General features: G+C 48.2%; 1 protein-coding gene across 1 annotated transcript in view; it reads left to right on the top strand.

The window, feature by feature from the left end:
* The window catches only part of ankfn1b (ankyrin repeat and fibronectin type III domain containing 1b), a 91,476-nt gene extending 69,620 nt beyond the window's left edge, over positions 1 to 21,856 (top strand). Inside the window, exons 5-7 of the mRNA XM_030340989.1 lie at positions 13,594 to 13,634; positions 21,636 to 21,758; positions 21,853 to 21,856. Coding sequence (XP_030196849.1) covers positions 13,594 to 13,634; positions 21,636 to 21,758; positions 21,853 to 21,856 — 168 coding nt within the window. The remainder of the gene's footprint in view (positions 1 to 13,593; positions 13,635 to 21,635; positions 21,759 to 21,852) is intronic.
* Positions 21,857 to 22,500: the final 644 nt, after the last annotated feature.

Genomic DNA, 22,500 nt, shown 5'->3' with positions numbered 1-22,500 from the left:
CCAGAGTCATTCCAGACTTATTATCTTCAACACACACACATACACACACACGTACGCACACACATACACACACACATACACACACTCTCTGTGCATCCACACGCTGGACGGTGTGGGGCGACATGAGGCAGAGGGGCCCCTGGGTGTGGGAACAGGGGCCCCGGATGAAGGATGAGGGAGAATGAGGGGTGAGGAGGTAGGGGAGGGAGGGGTGAGGAAGGAGGCGGGTCCAACTGCAAGAATTGTCCTTCTGGATACACGCACACACACACACACACACACACACACACACACACACACACACACACACACACACACACACACACACACACACACACACACATACACACACACACAAACATACTCATACATACACACACACACGCACGCATACTCATACACACACAGATATACGCTTATACAGACAAACACACACAGAGCAATTGTATATATATGAACATACTACTCCTGGTGATGGTGGTGGTGGTAGTGGTGGTGGTGGAGATGGTACTGGTGATGGTGGAGATGTAGTGGTGGTGGTGGAGATGGTACTGCTAATGGTAGTGGTGGTGGTGGAGATGTACTGGTGATGGTGTAGGTGAGGTGGTGGTGGTGGAGATGGTACAGCTGATGGTTGTGGTGGTGCTGGTGGTGGTGGTGGTGGTGGAGATGGTACAGCTGATGGTTGTGGTGGTGCTGGTGTTGGTGCTGGTGGTGGAGATGGTACTGCTGATGGTTGTGGTGGTGCTGGTGTTGGTGCTGCTGGTGGAGATGGTACAGCTGATGGTTGTGGTGGTGCTGGTGTTGGTGCTGGTGGTGGAGATGGTACAGCTGATGGTTGTGGTGGTGCTGGTGTTGGTGCTGGTGGTGGAGATGGTACAGCTGATGGTTGTGGTGGTGCTGGTGTTGGTGCTGGTGGTGGAGATGGTACAGCTGATGGTTGTGGTGGTGCTGGTGTTGGTGCTGGTGGTGGAGATGGTACAGCTGATGGTTGTGGTGGTGCTGGTGTTGGTGCTGGTGGTGGAGATGGTACAGCTGATGGTTGTGGTGGTGCTGGTGTTGGTGCTGGTGGTGGAGATGGTACAGCTGACGGTTGTGGTGGTGCTGGTGTTGGTGCTGGTGGTGGAGATGGTACAGCTGACGGTTGTGGTGGTGCTGGTGTTGGTGCTGGTGGTGGAGATGGTACAGCTGATGGTTGTGGTGGTGCTGGTGTTGGTGTTGCGTTGCTCCTTCAAAACAACGTTAACAGTCTGAGGGCCCTGCGGTCCTCGCAGAGGGCGCCTGCTGCTCAGTTCAATGCATTCTTGAGGAGAAGCACATCGCATTCCCCATAAAACCAGTCCCCCATTAGCGGTTGGTGGTCCGCTGAGCATGCAAGCACGGCCCATGTTCCCCCTTTGATCCAGAGGGGGGGGGGTTGAAATCATTTAGCACCGTGGCTGTGTGTGAATGAACCGGGGGGTGCGTTCACTCTGTCTTCCCTCTATTAGCGGTTATTTGAAATGTTCTGTTCAGAATGGACGATGAAAGTTCACCTCTCATTGCTGACCTCTTCCACTTCCATCGACCTCTATTTTCATCCATATTTCACCACATTTAATCAGTCAATACTAAAGGAAGTTCAGGTCAAACAAAGAACTAATTTGGAATGACAACCTGTTGAGTGTATATATTTTCTTCATGTATTTTTGTCTATGAATTACCCGAAGAACGAAACAAAGCCAACATTTTTTGAATAAGTGAAACATTTAAAATGAATTGCAGAGAGTGACATGTTAATTCCCCCAGCCCTGAGACATTCATACATACACCAAATATAGATACACACTTACATACGTATGTGTGTGAGTAAAGGAACATGCAAGCATGCATACATGTATGCATATATATATATATATATATATATATACAGTATATACATACTTGCATACATACATATACACAGAAACATACAGGGCCATACATTTATGTATATGTTATGGATGTCATTACATGTACACGTCAAGAGACTGTTTGTGTGTGTGTGTGTGTGTGTGTGTGTGTGTGTGTGTGTGTGTGTGTGTGTGTGTGTGTGTGTGTGTGTGTGTGTGTGTGTGTGTGTGTGTGTGTGTGTGTGTGTGTGTGTGTGTGTGTGTGAGTAAAGAGGACTTAGTGTTTGGACCGCCCTGTGAGCTGGGCTGACTGACAGCATGTGCCTCAGGCACACACAGAACACACACACCCACACACACGCACACACACACACACACACACACACACACACACACACACACACACACACACACACACACACACACACACGCACACACACGCACACACACACACACACACACGTAAACACACACACACACACACACACACATAACACATAAGCACACGCACGCACACACTCACACATATACGCAAACATAACACATAAGCACACACACACACACACATAACACATGAGCATGGACAGACACACACACACACGCACAAGCACACACAAAAGCACACACGCACACACACACACACACACACACACACACACACATAACACGTGAGCACGCACACACACACACACACACACACACACACACATACACACACACACACACACATACACACACACACACACACACACACACACACATAACACGTGAGCACAGCCAAAGCGCCAGTGCAACTATTCAGTTGAATGGGGGTAATGGGGCGACGTCACATTGTGGTGACCAATCACGTAAGCCGGCCATCAGACCGGAATACTCCCACTGGAAGAAGACCCTCGTTCAGCATGTAGCTTCAGCACAGCAGCCATCCTCCGTGGACCAGGAGCTGCAGCAGAGGCTGACAGCCCCCGTGTTGTCCTCTCCAGAGCTCACCTGCGTGAGGGAGTGGTTTATGTACACAACATGACGTCACACAAACAGACCATGGAGTTACACTATCACCTCGCCGCAACAGTCAACATCACAGACTGAATCAGCCCTGACGTTAGGAGGGGCTGACTTTTACTCATGGAACGCAGCCTAATCACTCACTTCTGAATCAAAAGAAAGTTCCCTGTTGAATCGATGGACATAGAGACTGTCTAATAAACACACATGGTCACATTCACCACTCTGCTCTTCCCCAGGACATTTATCCTATACAACTCCTAGCCTCTCTACACCTTGACAGGTGTGACAGTGTGGTTTGAACATGCAACCTAAACTTGTGAATTGGTTTGTTTGTGGGCGGCACTATTTAAGATAAGTACCTAGCCAGGGATATTTCTTGGCACTTACTTTTGTTGGACAAAACAACGATACAGCTATGAGAGTGGCTGAACACTAGTTTGGAATTTAGGATGGCAGCAGGGTGAGTTGAACAAGTATCATGGCTAACTTACATTCTGGACATAGACACTGTCAACATAAACCTGGGGTCCAAGGAAACCTACCAAATCCTTTAACCCATAAATCAACAGCTGAGAATATGGACGCATCAACGCATCCAACACTACCCCACAGGAACCCCACTTTCACCCTCCATATTTTATTTGACCATCAAAATCAAAATCAACTTTTTATAGCAACTGCTAGACTCACTGTCTTTATTGACCGGAGCGAATAGGCCATGGCAGAGTTGAACTATTTGTTTGGCGCAATGAGGTACAAAGTCGTATTACTTCCCTCTCATTTTTTTTCGGAATTTCATTGTGCCTTCTTCAAATATCCGACCAGCTGACAAACTTGCAAACCAGGCCCTTCTGGAAATACCGTACCCAGAGCCGGGAGGCTGAGGAAGCGAGGGAGCAACCACCTGGACGCCGAGGCCTGGTTAAAAACGTCCTCATCACCAGATGTATGGAGATGTTTCATCAGAAGGCAGTTCTGGAGGCACAGGCAGGTAGCAGAGAACAGATGTGTGTTGTGTTACCAGGTAGCAGAGATCAGATATGCGTTGTGTTACCAGGTAGCAGAGATCAGATGTGAGTTGTGTTACCAGGTAGCAGAGATCAGATATGCGTTGTGTTACCAGGTAGCAGAGATCAGATATGCGTTGTGTTACCAGGTAGCAGAGATCAGATGTGTGTTGTGTTACCAGGTAGCACCCCTATGTGTTGTTCACTATACCAGCCACTGAGCATCTCTTTTGATACAGTACATAAATACTGTTCTACTTTCGTGTTTGCAACATTCTTATCTGGATTATTGGTCTGTTTCCCTTCTGAGTGCCACGGTTAAGCTCTAAATGCTTTGTTTATCTGTTTTCACAAATATGGGGTGTATTTTGTATCCCATTACTTGTTTTGTATCAAATGGGACGCACCAACTTCCCGCTGTTGGCCGATCTACACTAATACAGCTTCCTCACTGTGAGGGAGCGGAGGATTGAGGGAAGGCTCGCTCGCTCTCAGAGCGGTTGACGGTCGTTTCCCGCCATGCGCCGGCCCTTTCTTTGTGCGCTCGGTCCGGCGGTATGAATGGAGGCTTGAGACCCCTGGCCCCCGCAGAACGAGGTGCTACCCTCACTAATAGTGTGTGTTTAGGGCCCCTGCTCCAGTTCGGCCCTCGGCTGTGCCAGGCCATGTCAATCTCAGCTCTCTAACGACCATACCCCCCCCCCCCCCCCCCCCCCCTGCCCGACCCGCCTCCGAGGGGAAAACGCTCACTCTTGTGTGCAGCTTTTATTGTAGTGTTTAGTAATAAGTACATGAAATAACAACCATTTGGTCTGGGTTACCTAATGACATGGTGGAAATTAGAAACAGGATCCATTACACGGAGATTCATCGGTTGAAACACAAATGATTCACCGGTTGACTGTGTGACAAACTGATCTACGGACTTCTTTATCTGACTCTTGGACTGAGCGACTGACTTGCTTTTTGTCTGAGATGGATGAATCCAACTGGGAACAAAATGATTGAGCATGTCATTCTCAGACCCACTGAGTGTGTGTATTCAACACCACTTGGCTCATCTCATGTACGGCTTTCATCATGTTTCGTCTTCGCAGGTGGTTGAAGTGCTTATTAGGAGAAATTAATTTCTTTGTAGTCTGCCCTAGCGCGAGGCAGCCAGCAGCTTCACCTCACTGCTCTACTGATTGCCTCTCTAGGCTCTGTTCACTCAGGGTTTAGTTATTGTTCTGCTTTTCACACTGAAAGATATAACAAACTAGGGGCACAATTACAGACTTGATTATTTAGCTGACAGCTAAGCTAACAGATAGATTTGGCAGACGCCTGGGCCAAATGCTAGGCTAACTTCTCAGCTTAAATATTCCATGGAACTCCACACCCATTGTGGGACAGTGGCTACATCTCCTTGGTATGGTTGTGTGTGTGTGTGTGTGTGTGTGTGTGTGTGTGTGTGTGTGTGTGTGTGTGTGTGTGTGTGTGTGTGTGTGTGTGTGTGTGTGTGTGTGTGTGTGTGTGTGTGTGTGTGTGTGTGTGTGTGTGTGTTTTAACACATACGTGTTCAGTAATGTACTTTTTAAGCAAGACTAAGTGTGCTGCACATATACACACAGACACATTCCTACACACATACACACAGCCACAAAAAAGCCCATACATAAGCTCTCATTTCGACCACCCAATACACACCAGCCCATATAAACAAATACTCCCCCCCCCCTTTCTGGGGAACCACACACACACAGACACACACACAAACCACAGAGACACACGCACATACAGAGACCACAGGCAGACAGATACACACACCAACCACAGACTTACACACACACATACACTCACAGACAGACCACAGACAGTTATACAAACATAGCTTTAGACCACCACCACATACTGTACCCTTAACACACACACACACACACACACACACACACACACACACACACACACACACACACACACACAAACACACACACACGCACACATACACACGCACGCACACACACACACACACACACACATAAACACACATACACACACACGCACACAAACACACATGCACACACAAAAACACATAGAGGAGCACACATACACATACAGCATCAGTTGAACCGAGAATCCGATCCACACGGAATTCATTCGGTGACATCCTGGTGACTACATGGTGACATCATCATGGCAGGTCGTTCCCCCTCGTCCGCCTGATAATAGCCGGCTCCGCCACAAGGCCTTCTTGGTAGATATCCACGGTGGCTCCAGTAGCCACACTGGGGCTGTTTCCCAATGTGAGGGAAGAATGCTGAATGGCCGCCCTTTTAAGGACGCTACGTCATAGAACGCCGACAAGCACTGTTCCAATGTTGAGAACACTTGGAATTTCCCGCCCTTTTCGCGTCCTTTATTTTTGAGGATTCCGAAATTTTTCTACGATGCATCACTGGATCCTCAACTAGCCAAAATACCCACAATCCTTTGCGTTCACACGCTGCGCGGGGTATTTAAAAATTGCGGATGGAAAGCGATACACATTGCTTTATGCAAGTTATTTTAATGTTTTCAGAAATATTTTCTGCCTTATTGCTTTTTATAGATTCATCATGTAAATGCAATAAATTAAGCTTAAAGACCTGTGAGATTTTCTTCAGACTTTTTGGCAACGTAATGATAGGCTATATTTGAATGAATGGATTGATTTGTTTTAATATGTACGTAGCTGGTGTTTAAACCAATACCGTCACCTATAACAATTTCAACAATTAAAATATAAAAATATTTACCGCTAAATAAACAATATTAAAAAGCGGAAGCGGAAGCGCTTCCACACTAACCCGTTGTTCCACACTCCGAACGTTACAAACACTAGGCAGCACTCCAGCCAGCGCGCTAGCCTCATCTCCATAGGACGCGACTAGCAAGGAAGCGTTCTAGCAAGGCTGCAGCCCTCACTTTGGGAAACAGCCTGGATCTACTTGACCAGGGTTGACTGACATGGGCTCCTCCCTCCCTCCCTCCCCCCCCCCCCCCCTCCCTCTTTCCCTCCCTCCCTCCATCCCTCCCAGGTCACCACTCCTTATTGATTTTACAGATCAATACTCATAATAATAATAACGGGACCAAGAAGTCAGAAATGCACGCGAGCAGTGGATAATTTAGCGCATCCACAGCATATGTTATGCATTCTAGTGTAGCGCAGCCAGCCTGTGCAGTGTACATGGCATAGATAAACCATCATTTGTCGAGCACTTAGCCATACACACATGGTATGCACATGGCTTTGGTGTGTGTGTGCATCTGCTGTGTGCACGTGTGTTTGTGTGTGTGTGTGTGTGTGTGTCGAGGAGCAGGTCATCATCTGATCCTTCCGAGTGAAAGGCCACCTATAGCCCACTGAGAGCCCTCTAAGACGTGTGTGTGTGTGTGTGTGCATGCGTACGTAAGCATGTGTGTGTGCGCCTCCTGACTGACACCAGCGGGGCCCACCTACTGTTACATCTTGCTATTGCATGCTGGGAGCTCAGGAGCACTCGGGGCCATGCTGTTTTATTATTGGTTGGAGAAGTCAGATCACCATGGTGACTATCCCCCCCCCCCCCCCCCCCCCCCCATCTTGGATGCTACCCCTAGTAGCGGCCTCATTGGAAGAGTGAGTTGGGATCCCAGGGTGGCGGTTCTGATGGAGGAAGGGAAGGAGGAAGGAGCTGGAGCGAGGGGGGCTATAAATGGAGGTCTATAAATAGTTGTACAGCCACAGCTCACCTCAGGGCCTCACCATGATAACCTTCTCCTCCATCCATCGCTATTGATCCCCAGCGGGCCCATCTGTCTGAGCGTGTTGGGGTTGTTGGTATCATGACCTTCCCTCCATATCTGGAGATTAGAATGAAGAACAAGACAGTGCTGTGGACCCGTCTTAGTGTAGTGTAAGTGAACGTGAGGCTGTAGCGTAAGTGAACGTGAGGCTGTAGTATAAGTTAACATGAGGCGTCCCAGTCCCACTGTAGTATAAGTTAACAAGTTAACTGTACCCTGGACCGGTCTGATTAGCATCCGTATAAATTTAAATCTCAATCCACAGCAAGGAGAAACACAATGGTTCCCATATGTTGATGTGAGACACCATTTGCAACATGCCTAGGGTTGATGGGGTTGATTCATATGAGCTAGCTATCATTGGGAACAGTGTAGTGGGTAGGGTAGTGGCCATCTCTGATGCTACCTGCTCATTCATGGTGAATCTTCCAACGACTAACTAGTAAATAGTAGGGGCTGTATGGTGTAGGTCTGTGCGTAGGAGGAGGTTGTGGATGTTGCTTACGTTGTGGTTGTTGTATTTGTCACCAACTCTGTTTCTCTACCGTCTCTCTCACTGGCTCCCACTCCGTAAACAGATGTGTTGTTTATCATTTGATAACTGCAACATTCTGCTTTGTTCTCGCTGTGATCCATCTTCATAGTAACTGCCCTGAAGCAGTGACCCGTCTGCTATAATACACGCACACGCACATGTCGGAACGCACGCACGCACACACACACACACACACACACACATACAGAAGGCGTGCTATGCATGACTGATGCGATGTGGTCCTGTGAGAGCAGACAGGACGATGCACAACACTTTCCACACCAGAGCGATTCTGGCCCTCATCACAGGGCTGGCCCTGTTCCCCCGAAGATCTGCAGCGGCCCGCCAGGAAAACACACTCAGCGGGCGCCCAGAGGGAGGCTGATAGCCACGTCTAATCATTTACAAACCGACAGTCATTATGAGTAATGATATTGAAACGCAATAACGCTGAATGTTCCTCCACTTCCTGTTCTAGGGAACAGGCTCCCTGCGGGGCGGGAGCAATGCCTCTCTCACGTCCTGTGAGGAGATTACAAAGAAAGGCTGAGGCTAGATGCAGCGTGAGAGCCTTCAGACTGAGCCTCAAAGCATCCAGGTTTCAGGCGGTGAGTCACCTGACCCTCCTGGCTGTGATGCTGCGGTGTGTCATCGTATGATTCTACCGTTCGAATGACGGCAGGTAAAAGGCCGTCTTTGCAGCCAATCAAATGTTTGCGTCAGGATTTACGAAGATGTCTTGTTATAAAGCCCCTGTACCTCCCATGGGGAACAAATATAACTTAGAGATACGATATGTATCAATGAAAGGATGGGTGAAAGGGAGTCTACATCCCACTCCGTCCCAGAGAGCGCTCTCAGACTCCCAGCTCAGTCAGGGTTGCCAGGTTGAGGACAAAACGATCGAGTGCACTTATTCCATTTTGACAATCTCGAGCGACGACGCGTCACGAAGAGAAAATCAGCATATATATATGTGGCAATTTATTTATTGTTTGCAAACGATGAACCAGCTCAGGGGGCATCCATCTTGAGCTCCTTCCTCGTCCATCCAGCTCTGAGAGAGACCTGTTCTCCTCTGCTCCTGTCATGGTGCTTTCTCAGAGAGGGCGAAGCTCTGGAGGGGAGGTGGTTTGCTTGCTTCCATGGCTGTAGAACACGGTTTTTGTTCACATTTGTTTGGTATCTGGTGAGCAGAAGTACTCAGAGAATAGTGGATCCTAACACCGGCCGAACCAAAATAACAGACTGGCCTAGGCCTCATTGTCTGAGAAGTTTTTCCACTCAGCATGTTCCCTTAGTCTCTGAAGACATATCACAGTCTTTAGTACATGTTTCACATATAGATGGATGTTTTATGAATGGATTTGAAGGTGTGACCTCAGTGCTGCTGGTGACTTGTTTACACTAACGTTAATCGTTATGGCGACATGGTCCTGAAATGGCAGCAGGGAACATGTTGACACGGTAACCATGGGGATAAAGATTACTGCAGCATGCATACCAGGGTCATAAAGGTTAGAGGAAGCATGGCAGCACTCTCTCCTCTATCCATCCTGTCCCTGTCTCTTTACTCCTCCATTTCTCAATCTTCAATATTTATCTCAGATAAATATTTCATCCTGAAATATCTTATCTTATCCAGATAAATATTTCATCCTGAAATATCTTATCTTCATCCCTGTCTCTTCAACTCTCTCTCTCGATCGATATATCTATATGTATGTATATTTACATTTAGCAGACGCTTTTATCCAATGCGACTTACATCAGTTAATACACACAGACACACCGACGGCAGAGTGAACCATGCAAGGCGACAGACAGGAGCTTGTCAGGAGCAGTTAGGGTTAAGTGTCTTGCTCACATCAACAATCAGCTAGGAGGAGCTGGGGATCGAACTAGCAACCTATCTGTTACAAGACAACTGCTCTACCTCCTGAGCTAAGCCGTATTATATTTTATACAAATATATGCATACATTGTATACATACAATGTATGCATATATGTATATATAAATATATATACATATGCATAATTTGTGTATATATGCCTGTATACATATATATATAGACACATATATATGTTTTGATCACTTTTCACCAGTTATACAACCATGAGAGCCTTGATTACCCCCACAACACACACTTACTCCGCTCTCGCTCCTACTCGCTCTCTCCCTCCCCCCCATCTTTCTCGCTCCCTCTCTCTCTCTCTCTCTCTCTCTCTCTCTCTCTCTCTCTCTCTCTCTCTCTCTCTCTCTCTCTCTCTCTCTCTCTCTGCCGCTGTGTGAGGAGTTGAGGAAGCTTATCACCTAGCAACCACAATTAATGTACAACAAGTCGTCGCGGTGGCAGCCACCATTGGAGCGTGCTCAGTGGAACTTTTCGTGAGGGAGACGACAGGTGGACAGAGACAGAGAGACAGAGAGAGAGAGAGAGAGAGAGAGAGAGAGAGAGAGAGAGAGAGAGAGAGAAAGAGAGAGAGAGAGAGAGAGAGAGAGAGAGAGAGGGAGAGAGAGTAGTAGGGACACAGAGTTGAAACAGGTGGTATTCTGAAGGGATTTGGATTTCGTGAACTTTAGGAACAAGGAGGAGAATGCGAAGGGAAATGTAGGAGGAGGAGAGGAGAGAACTGACAGGTATGTGTGTAGCCTGATACCTTGTGCGTGTGTGTGTGTGTGTGTGCGTGTGTGTGTGTGTGTGTGTGTGTGTGTGTGTGTGTGTGTGTGTGTGTGTGTGTGTGTGTGTGTGTGTGTGTGTGTGTGTGTGTGTGTGTGTGTGTGTGTGTTTGTGGTTGAGCGAGCTTGAGTCCCTACGTATTGTTTGTATTTATGTTTTATCAGGATAATTGTAATTAGCAGTGGGAGGCGTCATTGTAGACTGCGGCTGTGAAGGCATGCAACACACACACACGCACACGTACATATGTAAATGCACAGTGCATGCAAGATTCAGATTTAAAATAATGAATTGTATCAATAATTAGCTTGGAATAATAATGATTTGAAATATATTTATTTGATAAGATAATATAATAATAATTTTATATAAGTATTATTAATTTAAATAATTGTACACGCGCTTGATGTCAAAGTTCGATTATTTTTTTATTGCCACAAATATGTCTCATTCTGATGTTATTCCCTGTTATTGTTAATCCCTTTAAGGGAGAACAGGGTCTGGTTGTTGTACTGTTTCATGGATTTGTCATCCCCATCATGACCGTTAGAATCAGCATTATCAGTATCATCCCATTCAGTGTGTCAACCTACACCTAGTGATTAGTTTATATCTGGGGGGGGGGGGGGGGGGGGGGTTGGTGGAGAAAGGAAATCTGATCAGAATAAATCAAGTCTTGATTCTTTTGGACTAATCACACACAATGTCTACGTTGCTGCTGTCTAGTATGTACACACTGGTGATAATATGATGGTGGCTTCACAGAGCAAAACATTGGAGTGCAACCATTTGTGATCAACGTTAGATTCCGTATGTTCCTACTTCTAAATGATGAGCTCAAGGTCCCTCTCTCTCTCACTTCTGTATCTTTCCTAGTGTAGGATGCCCTTCATTTGCTGTGGGCTCTATAGGAGCAGGTGAACGGTCATTCTCCTCTCCTCCCTACTGGGTAGGAAAGGCCTTGGATACACACTCCCACACACACACACACACACACACACAATGGTGCACAGGAAGGAAGGCTTCTTTTGGCGTACCGCGGTCTCACCAACCAGACTTTAGATTATCAAACTGAAGTCTGCCTCTTTTCCCTGGTTTGTTACGCAGCAGTGCAGACTCTAACACTGCAGGGTAACTGCCCGATGTCTTGGGAGCCCGATGGGTAGACCGGCGTGTTGTCAGTGCCTGAGTGGGTCCATGGTCCCATCCACAAATACAGAGGAGCAGTAATGGTGTGAGGACATGTGCTTTCACATCCATGTCAGTGCTCATACTTGATATATACAGTTAGTGATAGCTGCAGTTTGTGAGAAGTTTTGGTAGCATAGTAACCAGGTAACCTGCTTACCAGGCAACCTGGTAATCGTGTAGGCAGATAGCCTTGCAGCTTAGTTACCAGGTAACCTACCTACCAGGTTACCTAGTACCCAGGGAACCAGGTAACCTGCTAGCTTCGTAACCAGGTAACTGCATGTGCCTGTGGACTGTTTTCATGCTGCTAAGCCTTCAGTTTCTGTGTGTGTGTGTGTGTGTGTGTGTGTGTGTGTGTGTGTGTGTGTGTGTGTGTGTGTGTGTGTGTGTGTGTGTGTGTGTGTGTGTGTGTGTGTGTGTGTGTGTGTGTGTATGTGTGTGTGTGTGTGTGTGTGTGTGTGTGTGTGTGTGTGTGTACGGGATGTCCACAGAGAGTATCCAGATTGATCTTCTCTGGAAATATGTAAATATGTAAATGATCCAAACAGCCGAGTGTTTCCTGAGCTCTGCATTGCCGGAGGGGAGCGGCAGGTCGCCTGTCGGGCTCTCCACATGTGTGTGTGTGCGCTTGTTTGTGTGTGTGTGTTGTTTTTTGTGTGTGTGTGTGTGTGTGTGTGTGTGTGTGTGTGTGTGTGTGTGTGTGTGTGTGTGTGTGTGTGTGTGTGTGTGTCGGTGGGTGGGTGGGTGGGTGGGTGGGTGGTGTGTGTGTGTGTGTGTGTGTGTGTGTGCGTGTGAGTGTGGGCATGTCTGGGTGTATGTCTGAGGTGTGTGTTGGTTTTTGTGTGTTTATTTGTGTGTCTATTGTGTGTGCGTGTGAGTGTCTGTGTGTGTGGGTGTGTATGCCAATCTGCCTGTGCCTGTGGGTGAGTGGACTGAGTGACATCACACACACACACACACACACACACACACACACACACACACAAAGGCTCATGGACACAGGAACACAGACAAAATGATCATTACATAGGAAACATGTGAGCGCAGTCCAACCAGGTCCCTTTAATCAAGGTTAGCTTTAATTGTGATTGCCTCTAATTATTTTAATGTCCATTAGCTTTGTAATAATTTGCCCTTGCACAAATGAGATTGATCTTTTGATTGGCCGTGCCCTAAAGGTAAACCAACTGGGATTGGCTACGGGTCAACTCACACCATAAACACAGCCAACAAAAGACAAATTGGTCTGTCTGAATTAAATTGCTAGTGTGCATGTGCATGTGTTTGTGTGTGTACACATACACGCAATGATTGAACATGCTTTTTAAACCATGTTTTCTAATTTATAATTTTTTTACATTACTTTGACCCTTTATTGCCTTTAAGTTATTGAGTACGATTCTCTTTCAAATATTTGATTCCTTTTTCCTTTTCCCCCTCTCTCTCTCTCTCTCTCTCTCTCTCTCTCTCTCTCTTCTTTTCCATGCAGAGTTTGGGCTCAGCGGACAGAAAGGAGGCCCAGCAGAAAAAGTAAGTGAAAGACTTGCTGTCTGTCTGTACATCTGTTCATCTGTATGTAACATTGTACATGCGTGGGTTTGCGCATGGCTATTCTTCAGACACACACGCGCACACACACAAGCGCACACATCCACACACACACACACACACACACAAACAAACACTCAGACGCACTAATATTTAGAGATGGAGCGAGCGAGAGACTACTGTGTCCCTGATCTGTCTCTACCCCAGACCTCAAGCTGCTGCTCTGATTTTCTGTTTGAAAACCCAGCTTATTACAGTCGCAAATTTTTTGCTGCCCAACCCCAAAAAAAACATTGATTCCTGCTTTTCGCTCTGAAACTCACCCCCACATCACTTTTAGTGCTCCCTCTAAAACTCAACCTAACATCACTCTTACTGCTCACTCTGAACCTAACCCTCACATCACTCAGAGTGCTAAATCTGAACCTAAACCTCACATCACTCTGAGTGCTCACTCTGAAACTCAAACTCACAACACTCTTAATAATCCCTCTAAAACTCACCCCCACATCACTCTAAGGCGGATCAACACAGCATTTCCTAGCAGCTTGATGCTGCTTCATTTGTAATTGTTGTCAATGGGACTCTGAAGCTGTTCATTCATCAAGTGTAGATATTCTATGGTTGCTCTGCAACACTAACAAGGCGCCTCGCACTCTAATGTTTTCTATTTGACCTGGGTTTTTTCACAGTGACAGGGAGGTTTGGACTGTAGAGTGAGAGAGGGAATTTGAGAGTGAGTTTTAGAGTGAGTTTAAGAGTGAGATTAGGCCGGTCCTCTCTGAGAGGGGTGGGAGAGCTTGAGAGCGTCGTAGCTCTCATGCTATAGTTCAGAGGGGAGGTCAGGGGTCACGGGAACACATCTGTCCTGCTAAGAGGCACTTCAGAAGAACCTAAGGCCCATTCAGGTTGACCAGTGGTGGGTTGGGGTTACGGCCGTTTGTGTTCAGGCAGTACACCTCCATATCTAAGGTTCTAAGTGGCCTGAAATGGCCTCTGTAAATAACCCCTTCCCAAAAACACACTTACACCTCACACGAACACACACAAACACACACTCACACATTTCTCAATGGATTCCATGTGGAAGTAATTATTAGGTTGTTGTACCAATGACCACATCCTCAACCATGATGGGGTTGTGTGCCATATTGATCATCTCTCTCCTTCTTTTACTCTCCTTCTCTCACTCAGAAGAGAGAGCTAGAGAGTTAAGGAGGAATGAGGGGGAGAGAGGGAGGGAGAGAATAGAGAAAGAGAACTAGGGAGTTAAGAAGGGATGTCATCTCCTGACTGGCGGTTATTTATTCATCGGAGAACAGGCCTTAAGTCACGCATGGCTTTATGTGTGTATGTGCGTGTGTGTGTGTGTGTGTGTGTGTGTGTGTGTGTATGTGTGCGTGTGTGTGTTGTGTGTGTGTGTGTGTGTGTGTCTTTGTGTGTGTTCGTGTGTATGATTATGTCCCCCCAGATTTCTATCTCTCTCTCGCTGAGAGATGTATATATATGTTTATAAATGTTATAAATTTGATTCATATATTAATAAATCCATTCACAAACAAATACAAAAACACACTGTAAGCTGGAGAAATACCTACTGAACTATGTAGGTAGTGTGCATATGGATGCGTGTGTGTGTGTCTGTGTGTGTGTGTGTGTGTGTGTGTGTGTGTGTGTGTGTGTGTGTGTGTGTGTGTGTGTGTGTGTGTGTGTGTGTGTGTGTTTGTGTGTGTGTGTGTGTGTGTGTGTGTGTGTGTGTGTGTGTGTGTGTGTGTGTGTGTGTGTGTGTGTGTGTCTGGCTGTGCATATGTGCGTATGCATAGGTGTGTGTGTGGTTTTCAATGAGAGTGTGATAGATGGAGAGAGAAGAAAGAGACCAAGGGATCATTTGATGTGTTTTTATAGCGGCTCTAAACTAAACCATCTCTGTTTCTTACAAGCACACACACACACACACACACAGAACACACACACACACACAGTGCACAAACAACCTTCCACATGCACGTACAAATACACACAAGCACAAACACACGTACGCAGAGGCACACACACACATTCCACATGTCCACCACATTAACTCCCGGTTCCTGTACTGCTGAATGCTGCTAAGCCTTCGCTGAGGGCAGCTCCCCTAACATGCTGCTCCGAAGGACCCCCCCTCACATGGAGGTCCTTCAGGGGACCATCTCCTGGATGGAGCTCAGAGTCCCACATAACACGGGACCTTTGACTCTGAAAACATTTTCGAAAGCATTTTCTTAATAATAGTTCATATTAAAGGCGTCCTATTGTGGACACAATGACAACCAGAGGAACACACAGAAACACATGGGATCCTTTTCAACTCATTCTTTCTGTCTCTCGTGCATATTTGCTGCCTCTTTGAGTCTCTCTCTCTCTCTCTCTCTCTCTCTCTCTCTCTCTCTCTCTCCCAGACCACTCTCCCTTTCTCTCTCTTTCTGCTCGTCACTCTTGCTCTCTCTCTCTCCCTCTCTCTCTTCAACATAAATAATCTCTGTCTGCTCGCTCAACCCTGATTGGAATCTAGACGCCACGCTCAATTGTGGTTTCAGAAGGAAAGTAGTTCCCTGTCTGTGTATGTGTGTGTGTGTGTGTGTGTGTGTGTGTGTGTGTGTGTGTGTGTGTGTGTGTGTGTGTGTGTGTGTGTGTGTGTGTGTGTGTGTGTGTGTGTGTGTGTGTGTGTGTGTGTGTGTGTGCGTTCGGAATTATTAACATACCAGAGGTCTCCGCTCCTGCCCTTCCTCTAAGGCACATCAGACACACACAGACACAGACAGACACACACACACACACACACACACACACACACACACACACACACACACACACACACACATACAAATACCCCCACACACAATAATGAAATAAACCCACATGCATTCGAACACAGTCCAACGCCTCTAAAGTAATCTTGTTTCCTGGAGGGTGCGCATGTCTAGGAAAGTGTGCATGGCAGCGCGCATGTGAGCGTGCACGCTCACGTGCACGTGGGAGCGCGTCTGTCAGCACAAAACTAAAGCGGGACACAAGACGATGACATCATCCCCGTGTTGCCCCAGGACGGCGGTGTAGCAGCCCACGCTGTTGCTTTCTGCTGTTGCTACGGCGACAGCAGAGACCATTGACAGGCAGAGGCTGTGTTGGAAATTGGAGCAAACACACGTAGTACAACAAAATAAAATCCTGGGATGTTTAATGGTTAATCAGAAAAGACATAGCTTGAGCAAGATGACCCAGGGATACTGCTTCTCGCTACGTCTGCGAGGAGTCTGGCCAAAGTCACTTCAAGTCACCAAAAGTGACCCAATGAGTTATTCACAATACTTGGCCGGCGGCATGTGGCTCAGGAGGTAGAGCGGGTTGGCTGGTAACCCCAAGGTTGCTAGTTCAATCTCCGGCTCCTTCCAGCTCAGTGTGGAGTTGTCCCCGTCACCTCACCCTGACGGCTCCCGACGAGCTGGCTGTCGCCCTGCATGGCTGACACTGCCGTCGGCGTGGGAATGTGGGAACAAATGTGTGAATATTGTAACGTGCATTGAGTGGCACTGGCTACTGGTTAGAAAAGCGCTGTATGAATGCAGTCGGTTCCCCATTTATCTGCTGAATGAAGCCTTCTCAAGCAGGGAGAGGTGGTCCCAGTGCTGAGGGAATTCCTCACGCTTTAACCAACTGCTCTTAAATGTCCACGTGGTTGCTATGGTTTCCAGTTGGGCCAGAGCAACGGAAACCGCCAAACGGAAGCAGACAGGTGACCCCAACAGGTGCTCAGTTTCAGCTACCTGCTGTGTGTGTGTGTGTGTGTGTGGGGGGGGGGGGGGTTGTGTGTTAGTGTTTTTGTGTGAGTGCAGTGGAATTTATTTCTCTGTCCACTAAAGCAAGTGAGTGAGTTCTGACAATTGCAGCATTGTGTTCGAAAAAAAAACACTACTGAGAGAGGGTGTGTGTGTGTTTTTTTGTGTGTGTGTATGTGGCTGTGTGTTTGATGGTGTGTGGGTGTGCGTTGTGTGTGTGTGTGTGTGTGTGTGTATGTGTGTGTGTGTGTGTGTGTGTGTGTGTGTGTGTGTGTGTGTGTGTGTTGTGTGTGTGTGTGTGTGTGTGTGTGTGTGTGTGTGTGTGTGTGTGTGTGTGTGTGTGTGTGTGTGTGTGAGTGTGTGTGTTGGTAAAACATGCTCAAAACATGTGGGTAAAAAACCCACATGTTTTACCAACTGCTTAAAGGTAACTCAAGGTCAAAGGTCAAGGCAGTAACAGTGATGAAGAGGAGAAAGAGGGGATGCAGCTGATGAAAAAGTGATGAGGAGGAGGAACATGATTAAGATCAACAGAGTGACGAGGAGGAGGAGGAGCTGACGGATGATGAAGACGATAAGGGTTTGATACAGAGGAAGATAGAGACGAGAAGTGAGATGAGGAGGAGGATAAAGAGAAGACTATGAGAGAAATGAGGAAGAGGAAGAGAGGACGATTGTGGAAGAAGAAACCAACCAAGAAGCAGTAGATGGTTTCCATCGTCTGCCGGGGGATGGCATCATGAATGGCGATGATGTCATCAGAGACAGCCGTGGAGAATAGGGGGAGGGAGGGGGGATCTGGTTTCAGAGAGAACCTAAAGCCGCTCCAGTTGTTCCCCCCCCCCATCCCACTCCTCCCAGTAGTCCAGTTCTCATCCCCAGATGGGCGGGGGGGGGGGGGATGTCCCGGGTGTCTTTGAAGTCCTGATCCTGGGTGCTTGGAGAGGCTGATGCCCCCCCCCCCCCCCCCTCTCCAGAGCCTGCTGCTGGGGTCCGATCTCAACTCTGGATGACCCTGACCCCCCGCACACACACAGCGGGGGGCCGCGCCTCAGACGGAGCCTGGAGGCCGAGAGGTGAGGGCAGGGTCGGGGTCAGGGGTCAGAGGTCAGGGGTCAGGGGGATATGCAGTAGCCGGTCTGAACCTTGAGGAGGTGGGGTCAGGTCAGGGGTCAGAGGTCAGGGGTCAGGGGGATATGCAGTAGGCGATCTGAACCTTGAGGAGGTGGGGTCAGAGGTCAGGGGTCAGGGGGATATGCAGTAGGCGGTCTGAACATTGAGGGGGTGGGGTCAGGTCGGGGTCAGGGGTCAGAGGTCAGTGGGATATGCAGTAGCCGGTCTGAACCTTGAGGAGGTGGGGTCAGGTCGTGGTCAGGGGTCAGAGGTCAGTGGAATATGCAGTAGCCGGTCTGAACCTTGAGGAGGTGGGGTCAGGTCAGGGTCAGGGGTCAGAGGTCAGGGGGATATGCAGTAGCCGGTCTGCCACATGAGAAGGTCCTTGAAGCAGGGCAGGCTGACCCATGAAATGAGTTTCTGGGTTTGTGTGCGCATGAAAGAAATGTAGTGAAACTGTGGGTGGGTGTATGTGTGAGGAAGACAGAAAGTAAGTGTGTGCACATGTGTGTATTTGTGTGTGTGTGTTTGGTTGTCTGTGTGTGTGTGCGTGCGTGCGTGTGTGTGTGTGTGTGTGTGTTTGTTTGTGTGTGCATGTGTGTTTGTGTGTGTTTGTGTCTGTGTTTGTGTGTGTGTTTGTGTGTATGTTTGCATGTGTATTTGTTTATATGTGTGTGTGTGTGTGTGTGTGTGTGTGTGTGTGTGTGTGTGTGTGTGTGTGTGTGTGTGTGTGTGTGTGTGTGTGTGTGTGTGTGTGTGTGTGTGTAAGGACTCCTTGTTGAGGCAGGTTCTCATGACCTCTGTATCAGCACGGACCTCTCATCCCTGCAGCGGTCTGAACACTCCAGCAGTCTCCAGCAGGAACTGCCCTTCCATGAATGCTTAAAGGAGGAAAAGTATTCCCAAAACCTATGAATTAGCGTGGTTAGAGCGAGCGACAGAGCACAGTGCAGCCAGGATGAACCACACCGCGACCGGCCCAATGACAGCTCTTCAGGAACCCCAACGCTGACAGCGTGACCCCCCCCTCCACAGCCCGGCTGGGTCCTCTCCCTCTGTCCCGTCTCTGAAGCCACACATCGGGACGGGGTCAATCAGTCAAACCTCCGTCCAGGGGCGGAGCCAGTAGTCACATATTAAGAGTGAGAGTGAAAGCTGTCCCCCCCCCACCCACACACACACACACACACACACTTACAGGCACAACAGAGGGGACGGGGGCACGGCCAGGTAAACAAACCGTGCAGCACCATGTGAGAGCCAGGGGGCCCGTGGTATTCACTCTCATTATCCAAGATCACAGCCCTGGTACCCCCCCCACCCCCCACCCCACACACACACACCTTTACCGTCCCGCGCCATGAGGAAATAAAAACAACCTTCTTGATCCAATTTAATATTTTGTGGAGTAACGGTTACCCCCTCAGATCTGAGTGATGTCTGCACCCCCCCCCCCCCCCCCCCCCCCCCGCACCCCTCCAACAACACAACAGCATCTCCCTTCGCCCCTCCCCCCTCTCCACACACTGCCGGCGGCCACGGGCCCCGCCCCCCAGTCGGCCGTCGTGGCGGCACGCCATCAAGGGGGGCTCGTAGCGCGCCCTAACCAAAGGCTGATGTGCAGCGATAGAGTGGGCGGGTCTGAGTAGGTGAGACCCCCCCCCCCCCCCTCACACAGACAGCCCCCCCGCCCTCCCTGGCTGGCTGGGTGTGTGTATGTGTTGGAGTATGTGTGTGACTCATTACTCGGCTGGTTTGATTGTTTCGTGAGAAAATGAAAGCAAGATGTGCGTCAGATTAGGTGAGGATGGAGGGCTCTTTGAAAGAGGTAAACATGCCTCTTTGGTGTGTTCCCTCAGCGATCCCGATCCAGCGCCGCATCGTGGCGTCACAGCCGCTGGGGGGGTTTGGCTCCAGACGTTCTGCCCGTGATGGGGGGAGATTTAGATCAAGAAAAACGAAATGTTCTTACCTCACGTTTGGAATCTGAACCGGGATGTGTTTGAGAGCCGAGGCAAAGAGAGGGTGGAATCCTGCGGCCCCGCCCTGGAGGAGATCAGGAGGAGGTGCTGGCCCCAGTGCATTGTGGGGGTTCAGGGTGAGATCAGGAGGAGGTGAGCTCAGAAGGAGGTGCTGGCTCCAGTGCATTGTGGGGGTTCAGGGTGAGCTCAGCGCTGTAATGGACCTGTTAAGAGTGGGATTGTTCCGTGCTGTAATCACGTCGAAGCTGCCATGCTGAATGTCATCAAACCAGTCAGAGCCAGATCCTAAGATAAATTGCCTGCCCCTCGCTTTCAATTTCAAAGAGACGTTGAAAAGAATAGAGTACGATGAAACATTGGAGTTTGACTCTTAAACCCAAGAATTTGTTTGAAGACATTTTAGAGAAGGTAGTTAGAAGGAAAGTGTTTGTTTGTGTCTGTGTGTGTGTGTGTGTGTGTGCGTGTGTGCGTGTGTGCGTGTGTGTGCGTGTGTGCGTGTGTTGTGTGTGTGTGTGTGTGTGTGTGTGCATTTGTGTGTGTATGTGTGTGTGTGTGTGTGTGTGTGAGTATGTTTGTAAGGAGACATTCTTGGAACAGATTCTCATAACCTGTAGCAGCCTGGGTAAATGTGTTAGTATCCCACCTTTTTCTTTTGATCAGAACCGGTGGGGGAGAATAGGGCTGCATAGTCATATTATTAACATACCTCACTCCCAGCCCAAAGGTTCTGTGTTCAAACCCCAACATCCGCACTCTACCTGCTTGTGCCCTTGTGCAATGTGTTTAACTCCTACTTGCCCATTAATAACTATTTTTTCAATAACATTTATTGTAATTTCTTTGGATTGGTCGGTTGGAATAACAATTGTTTTTCTGTTTTTTACAAGATGTATTTAACACTGAATCATTCATTTTAGATCATTTCAAGTTTATTTCAAGATGAAGAAAATGAAAGATAATTGAGAGATTGAAGATGATTGATTCTAAAGTATTGCAGTTAGCAAGAGTTTTTATTCTGCTGCTTCAGTCACCTCAAATGGCACGTCACTAAAGTCTTATTTTCTCTGTCCCAGGTCTGAGTCAGGCATCTCTAAACTGACCCACCGCCTGTCCCTGAAAGAGCGGCCGGCCAAGACCAACAAGTCTGAGCAGGAGCCGCCACCGACCTATAGGAGGCGCTCCCTCAGTCTGGACTGGTAAGAACCGCCGGACGCTGCAGATTCTTCCTCCCCAGGTTACCGTCCACGATTCATAAAGAACACATCCTCTCCCGCCCTTGCGCTCCAACAGCTGATGCTAGAGATAGCGTTCCTACAGGGGAAGCGTGTGGGAAGTAAATCCGTCGGGTGTTTTGCTGACGCTTGATTTTAGACCTGATCACACATGCTTGGAGCAGCAGGTAGCCCGATAAAGAAGCCATGGGGAGTTGGGACTGGGTGGGACAGCCCAGATGCTGAAGAGTCCTTTCAGGCTATCTCGACCGCTGATCACAACCCTCACTCTTGGTAGCCAATCATGTTGGTTGTGTGTGGTCATACTCTGGCATGATGTGTTAATATCTGGTAACTTCGTTGAAGAACCACTTCCTACTTCCTTTTATTAGACACTGATACCCTCGTCTGATACCGATACCCTGGTCCCCAGGCGATGTGTTGGAAGATTAAGCTTCTTGTCAGCTTAAGCTATTCAACACTTGGAACATTGGAGATCTAGGAAACATCTGGATGGACAGCCTTTTTAGAAACCAGCAACAGTGCGCTAGAGAAGGAGACCAAAACGCCATCGGACCGAGGTTACATCAGCGTATCCAACACAGGAAGTTCTATGGAATTTTGTTTTGATTACATCATTAGACATAAACCCGTGAATCAAGTCTGACGTTGTGATTGGCCCGTCTTCCACCGTAAACGCGGCCCTTACTGACGCTGAAGCCGCTCA

This window comes from Gadus morhua, chromosome 18 (genome assembly GCF_902167405.1).
Source record: "Gadus morhua chromosome 18, gadMor3.0, whole genome shotgun sequence".
NCBI classification, from domain to species: domain Eukaryota; kingdom Metazoa; phylum Chordata; class Actinopteri; order Gadiformes; family Gadidae; genus Gadus; species Gadus morhua.
Note: the sequence above shows the minus strand (reverse complement) of the source record. Positions and strands in the feature narration are given on the sequence as shown.